This window comes from Lithobates pipiens, unplaced genomic scaffold (genome assembly GCF_037356315.1).
Source record: "Lithobates pipiens isolate NorthernLeopardFrog02 unplaced genomic scaffold, aLitPip1_a1.2 Scaffold_19, whole genome shotgun sequence".
Lineage (NCBI taxonomy): Eukaryota > Metazoa > Chordata > Amphibia > Anura > Ranidae > Lithobates > Lithobates pipiens.
This window is the reverse complement of record NW_027507764.1, coordinates 592,694,405-592,707,825: the sequence shown is the minus strand read 5'-3', so window position 1 is coordinate 592,707,825 and position 13,421 is coordinate 592,694,405. Positions and strand designations below refer to the sequence as shown.

The 13,421-nt window shown below is 45.5% G+C and overlaps 1 protein-coding gene across 1 annotated transcript in view; it reads right to left on the bottom strand.

The window, feature by feature from the left end:
* Positions 1 to 12,203: 12,203 nt before the first annotated feature.
* LOC143997786 (KAT8 regulatory NSL complex subunit 1-like) overlaps positions 12,204 to 13,421 on the bottom strand; it is a 68,380-nt gene continuing 67,162 nt past the window's right edge. The window contains exon 13 of the mRNA XM_077493588.1: positions 12,204 to 13,415. Within this exon, the coding sequence (XP_077349714.1) occupies positions 13,107 to 13,415 (309 nt within the window). The 3' untranslated portion in view covers positions 12,204 to 13,106. The remainder of the gene's footprint in view (positions 13,416 to 13,421) is intronic.

Here is a 13,421-nt window from a genome sequence, read left to right as displayed (position 1 = left end):
AAAAAAAATAGTCAATGTTGATTGAGAGAATAAAGTTCCTCTAACAGTGAAATTCCTGTAAAAAAAAAAAAAAAAAAAAAAACGCCACAACCTTCGTAACAATCACCCTCCCCCTCCAATGGCTGGGCTCAGGGGGAGTGTACTTGGTAGCACTCGGCATCATTACCTCTTGGCGTCTCAGTGGCACATAGAACTACAAATCCCAGCATGCATCAATGGCAGGCATTCATATGTGCAGCATATAGCGGAGTATTATTGGCTGCGGGTGGAGATCACAGACAGGAAGTTCCCGCTAATAATAATCACCAACACCCACTATTCCTTTCAAAATGGATGTAATGATGTGAGGAGGGGGCGGAGAATACACCTGTCTCCCCCCCCCTCAGTGGGAGGAATGGCGCCGCGTCCTTGGCGTCAGTGGGAGGAATGGCGCCCCCATCCTTGGCGCCAGTGGGAGGAATGGCGCCCCGTCCTTGGCGCCAGTGGGAGGAATGGCGCCCCGTCCTTGGCGCCAGTGGGAGGAATGGCGCCCCGTCCTTGGCGCCAGTGGGAGGAATGGCGCCCCGTCCTTGGCGCCAGTGGGAGGAATGGCGCCCCGTCCTTCGCGCCAGTGGGAGGAATGGCGCCCCGTCCTTGGCGCCAGTGGGAGGAATGGCGCCCCGTCCTTCGCGCCAGTGGGAGGAATGGCGCCCCGTCCTTGGCGCCAGTGGGAGGAATAGTGCACCAAAGGTCAGCTAAAGGCAAAAGGCCACATCTAGCACACTTAGGCCAGTTTGGACACCACTGCTTTATGGTATGGAGCTTATTTAAAAAGGTAAATGGAGGAAACATTACTACTAGGTATACGTGTGGCTACAGGAGCCTGCAATACCCCTTAATTAGCAGGCCATGTTCAGCTTTTAGCACTGTGATCATTTGACTGACAGTTACGCTATGCAACACTCTACCCAAATGCATTTCTATCATTTTTTTTTTTTTCCAATATTGAGCTTTCGTGGGGGTATTTTTATTTTTTACTAAACATACTGGGTGGGCGAGTGAGTTAAAACAAAGCTCTGAGGACAGTGCACTAGCTACAGAGCATACAGCCCATCGCCTCCTCACTGCCCATTTTAAACCACTAAATGCTGAAATACTGCGCAGCAAACACATTCACTTGAATGGGTGACGTTTGGTGGGCTGTATCGCCCGACACGACTGAGGGTACAATTCCTGCCACAGCTGCAAAGCTTTGTGCTGCCTTCCTAGCTATTGAGGGGGGTGATGAAAACATAGCTCAAGCATGAGGTCTTTACCAACTCCAAGTGTAAACAAGCCCTTCATGCACAGTTCATATACAGTGCCTTGAAAAAGTATTCATACCCCTTGAAATTTCCCACATCTTGTCATGTTACAACCAAAAATGTAAATATATTTTATGTGATAGACCAACACAAAGTGGCACATAATTGTGAAGTGGAAGGAAAATGATACAAATAAAGAGGTTTAGTGTGGGTGTGGGGGGGGGGGGCGGGTATGGCACCCAGAGTCAATACTTTGTAAAACCTCCTTTTTCTGCAATTATAGCTACAAGTCTTTTTTGGGTGTGTCTTTACCAGCTTTGCACATCTAGAGCGGGACATTTCTGCCCATTCTTCCTTTAAAAAAAAAAAAAAAATAGGATTTTTATAAAAGCTTACCTGTAAAATCCTTTTCTTTTGAAGTACATCACAGGACACAAAGCACCATAGTAATTACTATGTGGTTTATATGCCACCTTCAGGTGATGTACACCGCCACACCCTCAACAGAAGGTTGCTTCCCTATATAACCCCTCCCATACCAAGAGCATCTCAGCTTTGTAGCAAAGCAATACACGTGTATACTAGAAAGAGGGGCGGGACCTCTGTGTCCCGTGATGTACTTCAAAAGAAAAAAAGATTTTACAGGTAAGCAGTTCTAAAAATCCTATTTTCTTTAAATCGTACATCACGGGACACAGAGCCACAGTAATTACTATGTGGGATGTCCCAGAGCAATGCCAACTGAGGGGAGGGAGACAACAAAAAGTAGTGCATCATGAGATCAGAGGACTTATGCCACTGCCTGCAGTACACTGCGCCCAAAGGCGACATCCTCTTGTCTTCTCACATCCACCTGATAGAATCAAGTTGCAGCCTTACAGGTTTGAGCCATGGAGGCTTAGTGCTTCGTGAGCAGTGCATCACTAACAGCCCTACAGGAGTGAGTTTTGATTTGAGAGGATAGAAACGACCTCTTTATAAACCATAAGCTCAAACAATTACTTGTCAAATCAATTTAGAATAGTAGATTTCAACGTTGCCTGTTCTCCTTTAGGACCTTCAGGCAATACAAACAAAACATCGGTTTTCTGAGTTGTCTTTAAGTAGACTGACTGCTCTCACCACATCCAGAGAATGTAGCGATTTTTCTTCCAAAGAACAGGGTTCTGGGGAAAAAAGAAGATAGAATAAGATCTTGGTTAAGATTAAAAAAAAACAAAAAACCTGATACTACCTTTGGTAAAAGGTTAGGATGAGAACGCAATACTACCTTATCCTTGTGAACAATAATAATATGGCTATTTACAAGAAAAAGTAGCTAATGCCGATAACCTTCTTTGGGCGCGGTGTACTGCAGGCAGTGACATAAGTCCTCTGATCACATGATGCCCTACTTTTTGTTGTCTACCTCCCCTCAGTTAGCATTGCTCTGGGACATCCCACATAGTAATTACTGTGGCTCTGTGTCCCGTGATGTACGATTTAAAGAAAATAGGATTTTTTTAGAATGGCTTACCTGTAAAATCTTTTTTTCTTTTGAAGTACATCACGGGACACAGAGGTCCCACCCCTCTTTCTAGTATACACGTGTATTGCTCTGCTACAAAGCTGAGATGCTCTTGGTATGGGAGGGGTTATATAGGGAAGCAACTTCCTGTTGAGGGTGTGGCGGTGTACATCACCTGAAGGTGATATGGTTACCAGAAAAAAAAAAAAAAAAGTTTCCTGGTCAAAAAAGGACCAAGGGAATATGTTGTATTGGTCCAAAAAAAAAAAAAAAAAAAAAAAAAGTGGTTTTGTAATGCCACCAAAAACTAAAATTCAAGTCCCAAGGGTTCAGGGGCGACCTAGTCGGGGATTAAGCTGCGTTATCCCCTGAATAAAGTTACGAACCAAAGCAAGTGGTTGTTTAAATAATACCGATAAGGCCGAGACCAGTCCTTAGATAGCACTCAAGGTCAGCTTGATTTCTCAGCCCATCTGCTGAAAGTCAAGGATTCTACCTTTGACCTATTTCCTGGGGTGCAACCCCTGTTTTCACACCAGGAGACATAGGCTTCCCAGACTCCATAATATATAAATTATGGAGGCCGGCTCCCTTGCATTAACCAAGACAGAAACCACTGAACCTGACAGCCAACGTTTCTTCAGAGTGTGGGTCTCAATAGCCAAACCGTTAAGTTTCGTGTTTGTAAAGTAGGAGGGAATACCAGACCTTGCGAAAGAAGGTCTGGCCGTGGCGGTAGGGTCCATGGGTCCCCTACTGTCATCTTTACGATTCCTGCATACCAAGATTTCCCGGGCCCCACAGGAGGCCACAAGAATCACCAACTTCCCTTCCTGCTTGATCCTGCAAATAAGTTGTGGACGGAGGTACAAAAGGAGGGAATGTATACATCAGTGTGAACCAATTCCACGGGAATAGCAAGGCATCTATTCCGCATGCTAGCGGATTCTTTGGTTTAGACACAAAAGTTGTAAATTTCTTTGTTGAAACTGGACGTAAACAGATCTATGTCTGGGATCCCCCATCTTTGACATATTGACAGGAAGATATCAGGGTGAAAGAAACATTCTCCCGGGAACAATGCTGGCGACTCAGGTAGTCCGCCTGCCAATTTTCTATTCCTCGAATGAAGACCACCGATAGGCAAAGAACATTGTTTTCTGCCCAAGAGAGGATATAATTCACCTTTCTCTGGGCCGCACAACTTCTTGAACCCCGTGGTGATTAATATAGGCCATTGCTGTGGCATAGTCGGATTGAATCCTGTCAGGACAGGACCCGATAATGGAATGAAGGATTTTTGGATATTAACTATAAACTGAGGCTCCGGAGTAGCCAGCCTACAGTACCTGGTATTTCCAGGTGGTCCATCCGGGGAAACTAATCAAGCCCAACGCTGCTTAGCTTTCAAGATCAGATGAGATCGGGCACTTTCAGGGCGATGTGGCCGTAGGCTTTGGAGTCAGACACATTGGGAATCTAGAGCTTGAACCCTTTGTTCCAGGCCGATAGGATAATGTTTTGCCACAGTCTCACATGAAACTGAGCATGAGGAACAGCCTCAAATGAAGCCACCATCTTTCCCAACAATCTCATGCAAAGTTGAATAGAAGAAATCATCTTGCTTCGACCACCGCAATCAGTTCCTTTATGGCACTGATCTTTGCCTGGGGCGTGAATACCCCTTTTCTGGGTGTACGTATGGTCAGACCCAAGTATCTTAGCCCTTTTCATAGTTTTAAAGAAGATTTCTACTAGGCTGAGAATCTGACCTAGATATTCCAGGTAGTTGATTGTGATGACCATACTTTGGTCTAAGCGGGCTACCAAGTACAGATTGTCCAGGTAAACCATCATTGTTATACCTTGGGCCCTTAATCTGGCTAGAAGAGGAGCCAGAACCTTTGTAAACACTCAAGGTGCAGTAGCTAGACCGGAAAGCAGAGCTACACACTGAAAATGAAGATTTTCCACCTTGAAAAGTAGATATTACTAGTGAGGAAATGGGCATATGGAGGTATGCATCTTTGACGTCGATTGATGCCAGGAGTTCTGCTCCTCGTAGGATGGAGATAACTGATTGGATTGATTCCATGTAAAAAAAAAAGAGTGGATATATTCAGGAATTGAATTTACGTTTTTGAGATCCAGAATGTCCATTTGGATTTAACCAAACCCCAACATCTGCTCTTACATGGAGGCCACCATGATCACTTTTTGCCAATAGATGGTCCAATGCTTGAGAGAAAGACTTTTTTCTCTGGATCCTTAGTAATGTTTGATCTGAGAAAACGAGGAGATGGGAACTCTTGGAACTCCAGTTTGTACCCAGGAGCTATTGAGGAAGTCCCCCATTAGTCTTGACACTCTTCCTGCCAGATCCTTGGGAATTGCAGAAGAATTCCCCCTAATGAGCAAGCGGGGATGCTTCCTCATAAAGAGGCTTCAGTATCTTGCAGGTTTCCTCCCCCAAGATCTCTTTTGTACCTGGGGTTAACCCTGAGGATTACCTTTTGAACCTGATAGAGGAAGTTATTGTGACTACCTGGAGGCCGATTCCCCAGGCACAGAAGAAGGAGCTTTAAAATACATTTACTCCTTTTCTTAAATGGCAAAAGGGGTACTTTTTCCCACTAGAATTTCTTTGGACGTATTATCCAAAACATCCCCAAATAGCTGTTTCACCGCAAAAAGGAAGACTAGCCAGGAGCTTCTGCATGGTGCTTAGCGAAGGGCGCAATGCCAGAAGGATAGAATCTCTCATAGCAACTATTGCAAACATAAAGCTGCCAGATCCTAGGCCTGCTGAGCAGGATAACCTTGAACACCTGTTTAAACTGGTCTCTCAACAATTAAGAAATTACTGTCAGCACAGGCTGAGACACGCAATCTTCCAGAGAGAAAAAAAAAATAAAGTTTAAAAAAATAAATAAAAATAGGAATTCCAACTTTTTATCCGTTGGAGCCCTAAGCATTTGAGCATTATTTGCCGGACAAGTCAAACTCATATTCACAGAAAACATAGCAGCGTTAATTGCTGGTATACCCTTTAGTCCACAATAGGATAAAGTGTGAAAACTTTATAAGAGGGAAAATCATGCTCATCTGGGTGATCCTCTCAGATACAAAAAAGCTTTTCCAACAACGAATGGAAAAGAAAAGGCATGCACAGCAGGAGGAGGCTTTAGTGAACCCACATTTGACACCTCAGAAGAGGCGTTATCAGCCTCACTATGGTCCCTTGAGGGAATTCATCTTCTCCCGCCCTTAGTTCTTCAATTTGAGGATCCTGGGAAATCGAAGAGAACCCCGTCACATTTTGACGCACACTGGGACGTGATTAAAGTCGCTAAACTTAAAAAAAAAAAAACTATCATGGATGAGAAAAAAAGATCTTTTGTAAAATAAACAGGGGCTGCAGTGTTGAAAACAGTTGCAACATTTCATGGCCCCGATGCTCATTCTGACCAGCCACCCCCTCTCAGGGGAGGATGCCTTTTTAGAAATGAGTAGGCTTTCCAGAGCTTGAGGGAGACCCTTTTAGCTCTTTTTTGGGGGTGTTTCAACCCCCCCTTCTGACCTTAGCCCGATGCGCAAAGCAGAGGTACTATCAGAAGAAATCGCATCCACTTCTTGAGCAATAGTCCAGCCATTGCCGCTGCTATTAATGCAAATAGTAAATGCCTGTGTCACCAAACCTCGTTCATGCTCCTCTTATGTGTCCAACAATTTTACAGCCAGCAGAAATTACGTATTTTTTTTTTTTCAAATAAACGCCCACGTTGGAGGACGCCAATGCCGCGCTAAGCCCCGCCCCCTCTTTTCTCTTTCAAATTTTTTTTTCCCGCACAAGCACGGGCCTCTGATCTGACAGGATGGGCTTGTGAGTGAGGGAAGGAGGGATGGCATTGGAGGAGATCTGGTAGACGACGCTGGGTAGGGCAGTAAAATAAAAAAAGGCATTGCCGATTGTTTTTAGTTCTCCCTCATACTCAGCCTCAAAAGAGAGGAAAAGCTCAGCCCAGGTGGGGGTGTCTGGAGGAAGCAAACCCCCCCCCAAACTTACCAGAGGTCTGCCTGCTAGCCGGAAGATAAAAAAATAAAATAAAAGTCTGCTGCTTCTGTGACACAGCATGATCTCTGAGCAAAGCATGAGTACGTGCTCCATACAGCCCCCAGTGGTGACACTTAGGCATGACAATCACCAGTAAAACTTTATGGCCTTAATACAAAAATTGCTGGAAACCAGCGCTCTAAAAAGAGAAGCATTTACAAGCAAAACCTTGTTCCTTCGGATACGAGGCCCAGGCACCATTCAATGTGGCCTAAAAGACACTTTGAATGGATCCGGGTACATAGCTAGCCACAGCAAGGATTGCTCCAGTGGAGCTCAGCACAGCACATCTTCACTCGTGACCAACACCTTAGACACTGGCAAAAAAACTGAGATGCTCCCGTTATGGGAGGGGTTATATAAGGAGGCAACTTCTTATTTAGGGAGTGCCAGTGTCCAACACCTGAAGGTGGACTATAACCCACATAGTAATTACTATGGCTCGGTGTCCCGTGATGTACGATTAAAGAAATATCTCAGGCTCTGTCAGATTGGATGGAGAGCGTCTGTGAACAGCAATTTTCAAGTCTTGCCACAGATTCTCAATTGGATTCAGGTCTGGACTGTGACTGGGTCATTCTAACACATGAATATGCTTTGATCTAAAATCATTCCATTGTAGCTCTGGCTGTATGTTTTGGGTCGTTGTCCTGCCGGAAGGTGAACCTTTCCCCCCGGTCTCAAGTCTTTTGCAGATGCTAACAGGTTTTCTTCTAAGATTGTCCTGTATTTGGCTCCATCCACATTACCATCAGCTCTGACTATCTTCCCTGTCCCTGCTGAAGAAAAGCATCCTCACCACATAATGTTGCCACCACCATGTTTCACAGTGGAGATGTGCTCAGGGTGTCAGGGTGATATGCAGTGTGAGTTTTTCACCACACAGTTTTGTTTTTAGGCCAAAAAGTTCAATTTCAGTTTCACCTGACCAGAGCACCTTCTTCCACATGTTTGCTGTGTCCCCCACATGGCTTCTTACAAACGGGACTTCTTATGGCTTTCACCAATGTCTTTCTTCTTGTCACTCTTCCATAAAGGGCAGATTTGTGGAGAGACGACTAATAGTTGTCCTGTGGACAGATTCTCCCCCTTCTGAGCTGTGGATCTCTGCAGCTCCTCCAGAGTTACCATGGACCTCTTGGCTCTTCTCTGATGAATGCTCTCCTTGCCCGGCCCGGTCAGTTTAGGTGGACGGCCATGTCTTGGTAGGTTTGCCGTTGTGCCATACTCTTTCCATTTTCCGATGATGGATTGAACAGAGCTCCGTGAGATGTTCAAAGCTTGGGAGATTTTTTTATAACCCAACCCTGCTTTATACTTCTCCACAACTTTATCCCTGACCTGTCTGGTGTGTTCCTTGGCCTTCATGATTAGGTGACTTCTGCAGGCAATTGGTTCCACTAGATTGTATTTAGGAGTATCAGAGTAAAGGGGGCTGAATAGAATTGCCCCTCACACTTTTCACATATTTATTTATTTGTATAATTTTCCTTCCACTTCACAATTATGTGCCACTTTGTGTTGGTCTATCACATAAAATCCCAATAAAATACATTTACGTTTTTGGTTGTAACATGACATGTGGAACATTTCAAAGGGGTATGAATACTTTTTCAAGGCACTGTACAATGGGAGGATGGGGATGAAGGGGTTAACATGATGGGTAAGGGAAATGAAAGCTTAATATACAGATCACTGAAGAGACATCCTAGAGAGGGAAAGTGAGGGAGTGAAAGGTTTAAATCTTAGGCTGCTCTGTGTTCAGAAAAGAATGAATCACTTCCTTCCTCTGCTGTCAGAGCTCACAGACACACACACACTGATTACATCATGCGATTGGCCTCTGTGACAAATCACAAGGTACAGGAGCTGCTCAGATTAGCTCTGTACCCAATGCCTGAGGGCAGCTCAGTTCATTGTCATCAATGGGCACATATGCCACCCAAGTGGCTATTTCTGGAGGGATGTTTACAAAGGTGACTTCAGAAAACTTTTTGGTTTATTTAGAATACAGCAGTAGTGTATCGGTTAACCCCTTGGCACCAGCCATACTCCTATGTAGCCTCTCGCCGAATGGGCCTTGACGCCAAACGGCCACATATGTGCAGCCCCATGTTTACAACTTACCATGCCGAGAGCCCCGGGAGCCGGTAGGGATCAGTAAGCTCCCGATGCATACTTAAGATCATTCCGATCATGTGACAGCCAATGCAATGACTGCTTCCGACTGCTGGCTTTTAGAACTCTTAAAGGGCCGGGAGTCTGTTAAGGGACCCCCCCCAAGCCGCATGGTGCTAACTCAACCTGCGGCCCTCCAGCTCTTGCGGAATGACAAGTCCCATGAGGCATTGCAAGGCCGATAGTTACAAGCATGACTCTCAAAGGCAGGGTCATGGAGGGACTAGTAGTTCAGCAACAGCTGGGAGGGCAACAGGTTGCGCACCTGTGGCCCCAGGGGGTGTCCATTTTCATTTGTTTGAGGACCTTCGAAGTATGGCCAAAACCTTCTTTGTCATACTTCCCATGTAGGTCACAGGAGTCAGCTGATAGACATCGTCTGACAACAAGGAAATGGCCCACGATCAGCCACTCCAGTCTCTGGAAGGATCCCGACCATATTGTTGGGATCCACTCAGCTACTTGACTGACAGCTGGCTCCACCTCTCAGCCAAAAGCCTGAGCCAGCCCGGTGCTGCAGAGAAGGAGCAGAGCAGAGCGGTGACTTATAGTCACTGCTCTCTGCTGCAAGCAGACAGAGACCTGAGAGATCACATGACCGAGAACTGAGTAATTGAGCCAACATTAATGTATATATATTTTTTTGCAACCCCAGACTTTTATCCCCTTCCTGCCCAGGCCAATTTTCAGCTGTCACACTTAGATTGACAAATACGCGGTCGTGTAGCGCTGTACTCAAATTACATTTTTATCATTTTGCTCACAGAGCTTTCTTTTGGTGCAATTAAATCACAACTGGGGTTTTTATTTTTTTGCTAAACAAAAAGACTAAAAAACAAAAACAAAAAAAATAAATAAATAAAAATACACAAATTTTCAGTTATAAGTTGCAAACAACTATTTTTTTTTCTCTTTCACTGATGTGTGCTGAGGCTGCACTGATGGGCCCCTGGTAGGCAGCACTGACTGGCAGCGGTGGGATTGCACCGATTGTCAGTATAAAAATGTCCCTTTTACACAAGCCGGTTATCGGCTCTCTTCTCATGTAGTCAGCGTGAGGAAAAGAATGCCGATAACCGACTTCCGTTTACATTGTGATCAGCTGTGATTGGACACAACTGATCATGTGGTTAAAAAAAAAACAAAAAAAACTGCCGATTGGCTCTTTACCTCATTCTGCGATCAGCAGTGCCCAGAGGATCACAGAGTGCGCCACCCACGCACCGCAGCGGGCACAATCGCTGAAGAAAGTCATATGGCGCCCCACCCAGAACTGCCTGCCCTTCATTCGGCTGTAGAGCAGTTGTCAAGTGGTTAATCGTAACAAGCTTCGCATTGTATATGAAAATCACTGGAGTGGTAATATTTTGAACTGCAGTAAACAGCATAAAAATCCCAGCAAGATGTACAGTATCTCACGAAAGTCAGTACACCCCTCACACGTTTTTAAATCTTTTCATGTGACAACACTGAAGAAATGACACTTGTCTACAATGTAAAGTAGTGAGTGTACAGCTTGTATAACAGTGTAAATTTCCTGTCCCCTCCAAATAACTCAACACACAGCCATTAATGTCTAAACCACTGGCAACAAAAGTCAGTACAACCCTAAGGGAAAATGTCCAAATTGGGCCCAAAGTGTCAATATTTTGTGTGGCCGCCATTATTTTCCAGCACTGCCTTAACCCTCTTGGGCATGGAGGTCACCAGAGCTTCACAGGTTACCACTGGAGTCCTCTTCCCCTCCCCCATGATGACATCACAGAGCTGGTGGATGTTAGAGACCTTGCGCTCCTTCACCTTCCGTTTGAGGATGTCCCACAGATGATCAATAGGGTTTAGGTCTGGAGACATGCTTGGCCAGTCCATCACCTTTACCCTCAGCTTCTTTAGCAAGTCAGTGGTCATCTTGGAGGTGTGTTTGGGGTGGTTATGTCGGAATACTGCCCCGTCTCTGAAGGGAGGGGATCATGTACTGAGACATATTGAAGCAGAGCATGTTGGCATTCATGGTTCCCTCAATGATCTGTAGCCCCCCAGTGCCGGCAGCACTCATGCAGCCCCAGACCATGACACTCCCACCACCATGCTTGACTGTAGACAAGACACACTCGTCTTTGTACTCCTCACCTGGTTGCTCCCACACATGCTTGTCACCATCTGACACCAAATAAGTTTATCTTGGTCTCATCAGACCACAGGACATGGTTCCAGTAATCCATGTCCTTAGTCTGCTTGTCTTCAACAGACTGTTTGCGGGCTTTGTGCAACATCTTTAGAAGAGGCTTCTTTCTGGGACGACAGCCATACAGACCAATTTCATGCAGTGTGCGGCGTATGGTCTGAGCACTGACAGGCTACCCCCCCCCCCCCACCCCTTCAACCTCTGCAGCAATGTCGACAGCACTCATACGTCTATTTCCCAAAGACAACCTCTGGATAGGACGCTGAGCACGTGACCTCAACTCTTTTGGTGGACCATGGCGAGGCCTGTTCTGAGTGGAACCTGTCCTGTTATACCGCTGTATGGTCTTGGCCACCGTGCTGCAGCTCAGTTTCAGGGTCTTGGCAATCTTCTTATAGCCTAGGCCAGCTTTACGTAGAGCAACAATTCTTTTTTTTAAGATCCTCAGAGAGTTCTTTGGCATGAGGTGCCATGTTGTACTTCCAGTGACCAGTATGAGTGAGAGCAATAACACCAAATTTACCACACCTGCGACCTTGTAACACTAACGAGTCACATGACACCGGGGAGGGAAAATGGCTAATTGGGCCCAATTTGGAGATTTTCACTTAGGGGTGTACTGACTTTTGTTGCCAGCGGTTTAGACATGAATGGCTGTGTGTTGAGTTATTTTGAGGCGACAGGAAATTTACACTGTTATACAAGCTGTACACTCACTACTTTACATTGTAGACAAGTGTCATTTCTTCAGTGTTGTCACATGAAAAGAGAGAAAAGATTTACGAAAACGTGAGGGGTGTACTCACTTTTGAGAGATACTGTATATTATAATATGAATTTAAAACATCAGATTTGTAACAATGGCACGTTATTGGACCACTTTTTTTTTTTTTATGGATGACATTTAAAATATACAAAACCAAGACAAGCACCAGGTTATCTAATAGGATTTAGAATTTATTATTTTTTTATTTTTTTTTAGTCTAATTCCATATATCCATATACACCAGGCTATTCTCATATAGGAGTCATTTTTTTTCCCCCCATTTATTAAATAATTACAGCATCTTTGTTCCCAGGGACAGGGAGGAAGGAGGAGGAGGAGGAGAAGATCGGCTGTAACATTTCTGAGACCACAACCTCTGCACAGACAGACAGACCTGACAATTCTACACGAGATTTCGGCCATCCACTGCGGTGAGTGATGCAAGCAAAAAGTTGTGTGGGTGACATGACAAACACCAGGAAACGTGGCATTCTCCTCCTGCCACCGATACACAGTGATGAACAAAGTAGGATAGAAATTCAGGACTGGGACAGGAAATGGAGACACCTGAACAGCATCTGGCCACCTCATAGCCACAGAAGCCTCCGACGCTGCAAAGCTCTCTTCCCCTCTGGACTTCGAGGGTCTAAACCTCATTATTTCCCCCCGACTTTCATTATATTGTTTTCTTTTTACTGATTAGAATGCTCTGTAATTTTTTTTTTATTTTACCAATCTTTCACCTCTTTCAACCAGCTACACGAGCCTGCTCCATGTACCTGCAACTGCCTACGCAGCTACCAGGAGACCACAGGAAATTGGGGGTCCTCCACATTTCGGAGACCCTCCTGCGGCCCATATGGACTTTCAGCATGTAGCCGTGTGCTGTACCACTCGCAGGCTTCTCACTTCAGTGTGCCGCTGAGCCCAGGACCCACTACATCATGGTGCACCCTAATGCAATCCACTTGGGCCTGCAAGCCAGCCAAGCACTTGATACTGAAATAAAGTATATGGATTTGTGTTCTCTGCTCACACATCCTGTGATAAAAATAAAAAAAAAGGAGGACCTCTCATCTCTTGTTCACCGGCCTGGGTGGAAAGTATTCCAGGCTCGCTATTTTGTCGCCGCTGTGGGCTCGGACTCGAACTACTGAAATGCTATTGGGCAGGGGGGGCTCTTTGGAGGCTGGGGTGAGGATTTCTGTTGACATGCCAGAGTCTACGCTTTCAGTCCATGCGCCAGGTTTGCTCGACGTCGGCCAGGAAACGTCCAGGGGCGGCTTGGTCCTGCCTCTGCTCAGCGTTTCAGGCGAGCTCTGGAGAGCGCGGCAGTCTCTTTCTGACAGAGGAAAAGAGCGCGGTTCCCACGGCTGGACAATCTGCAG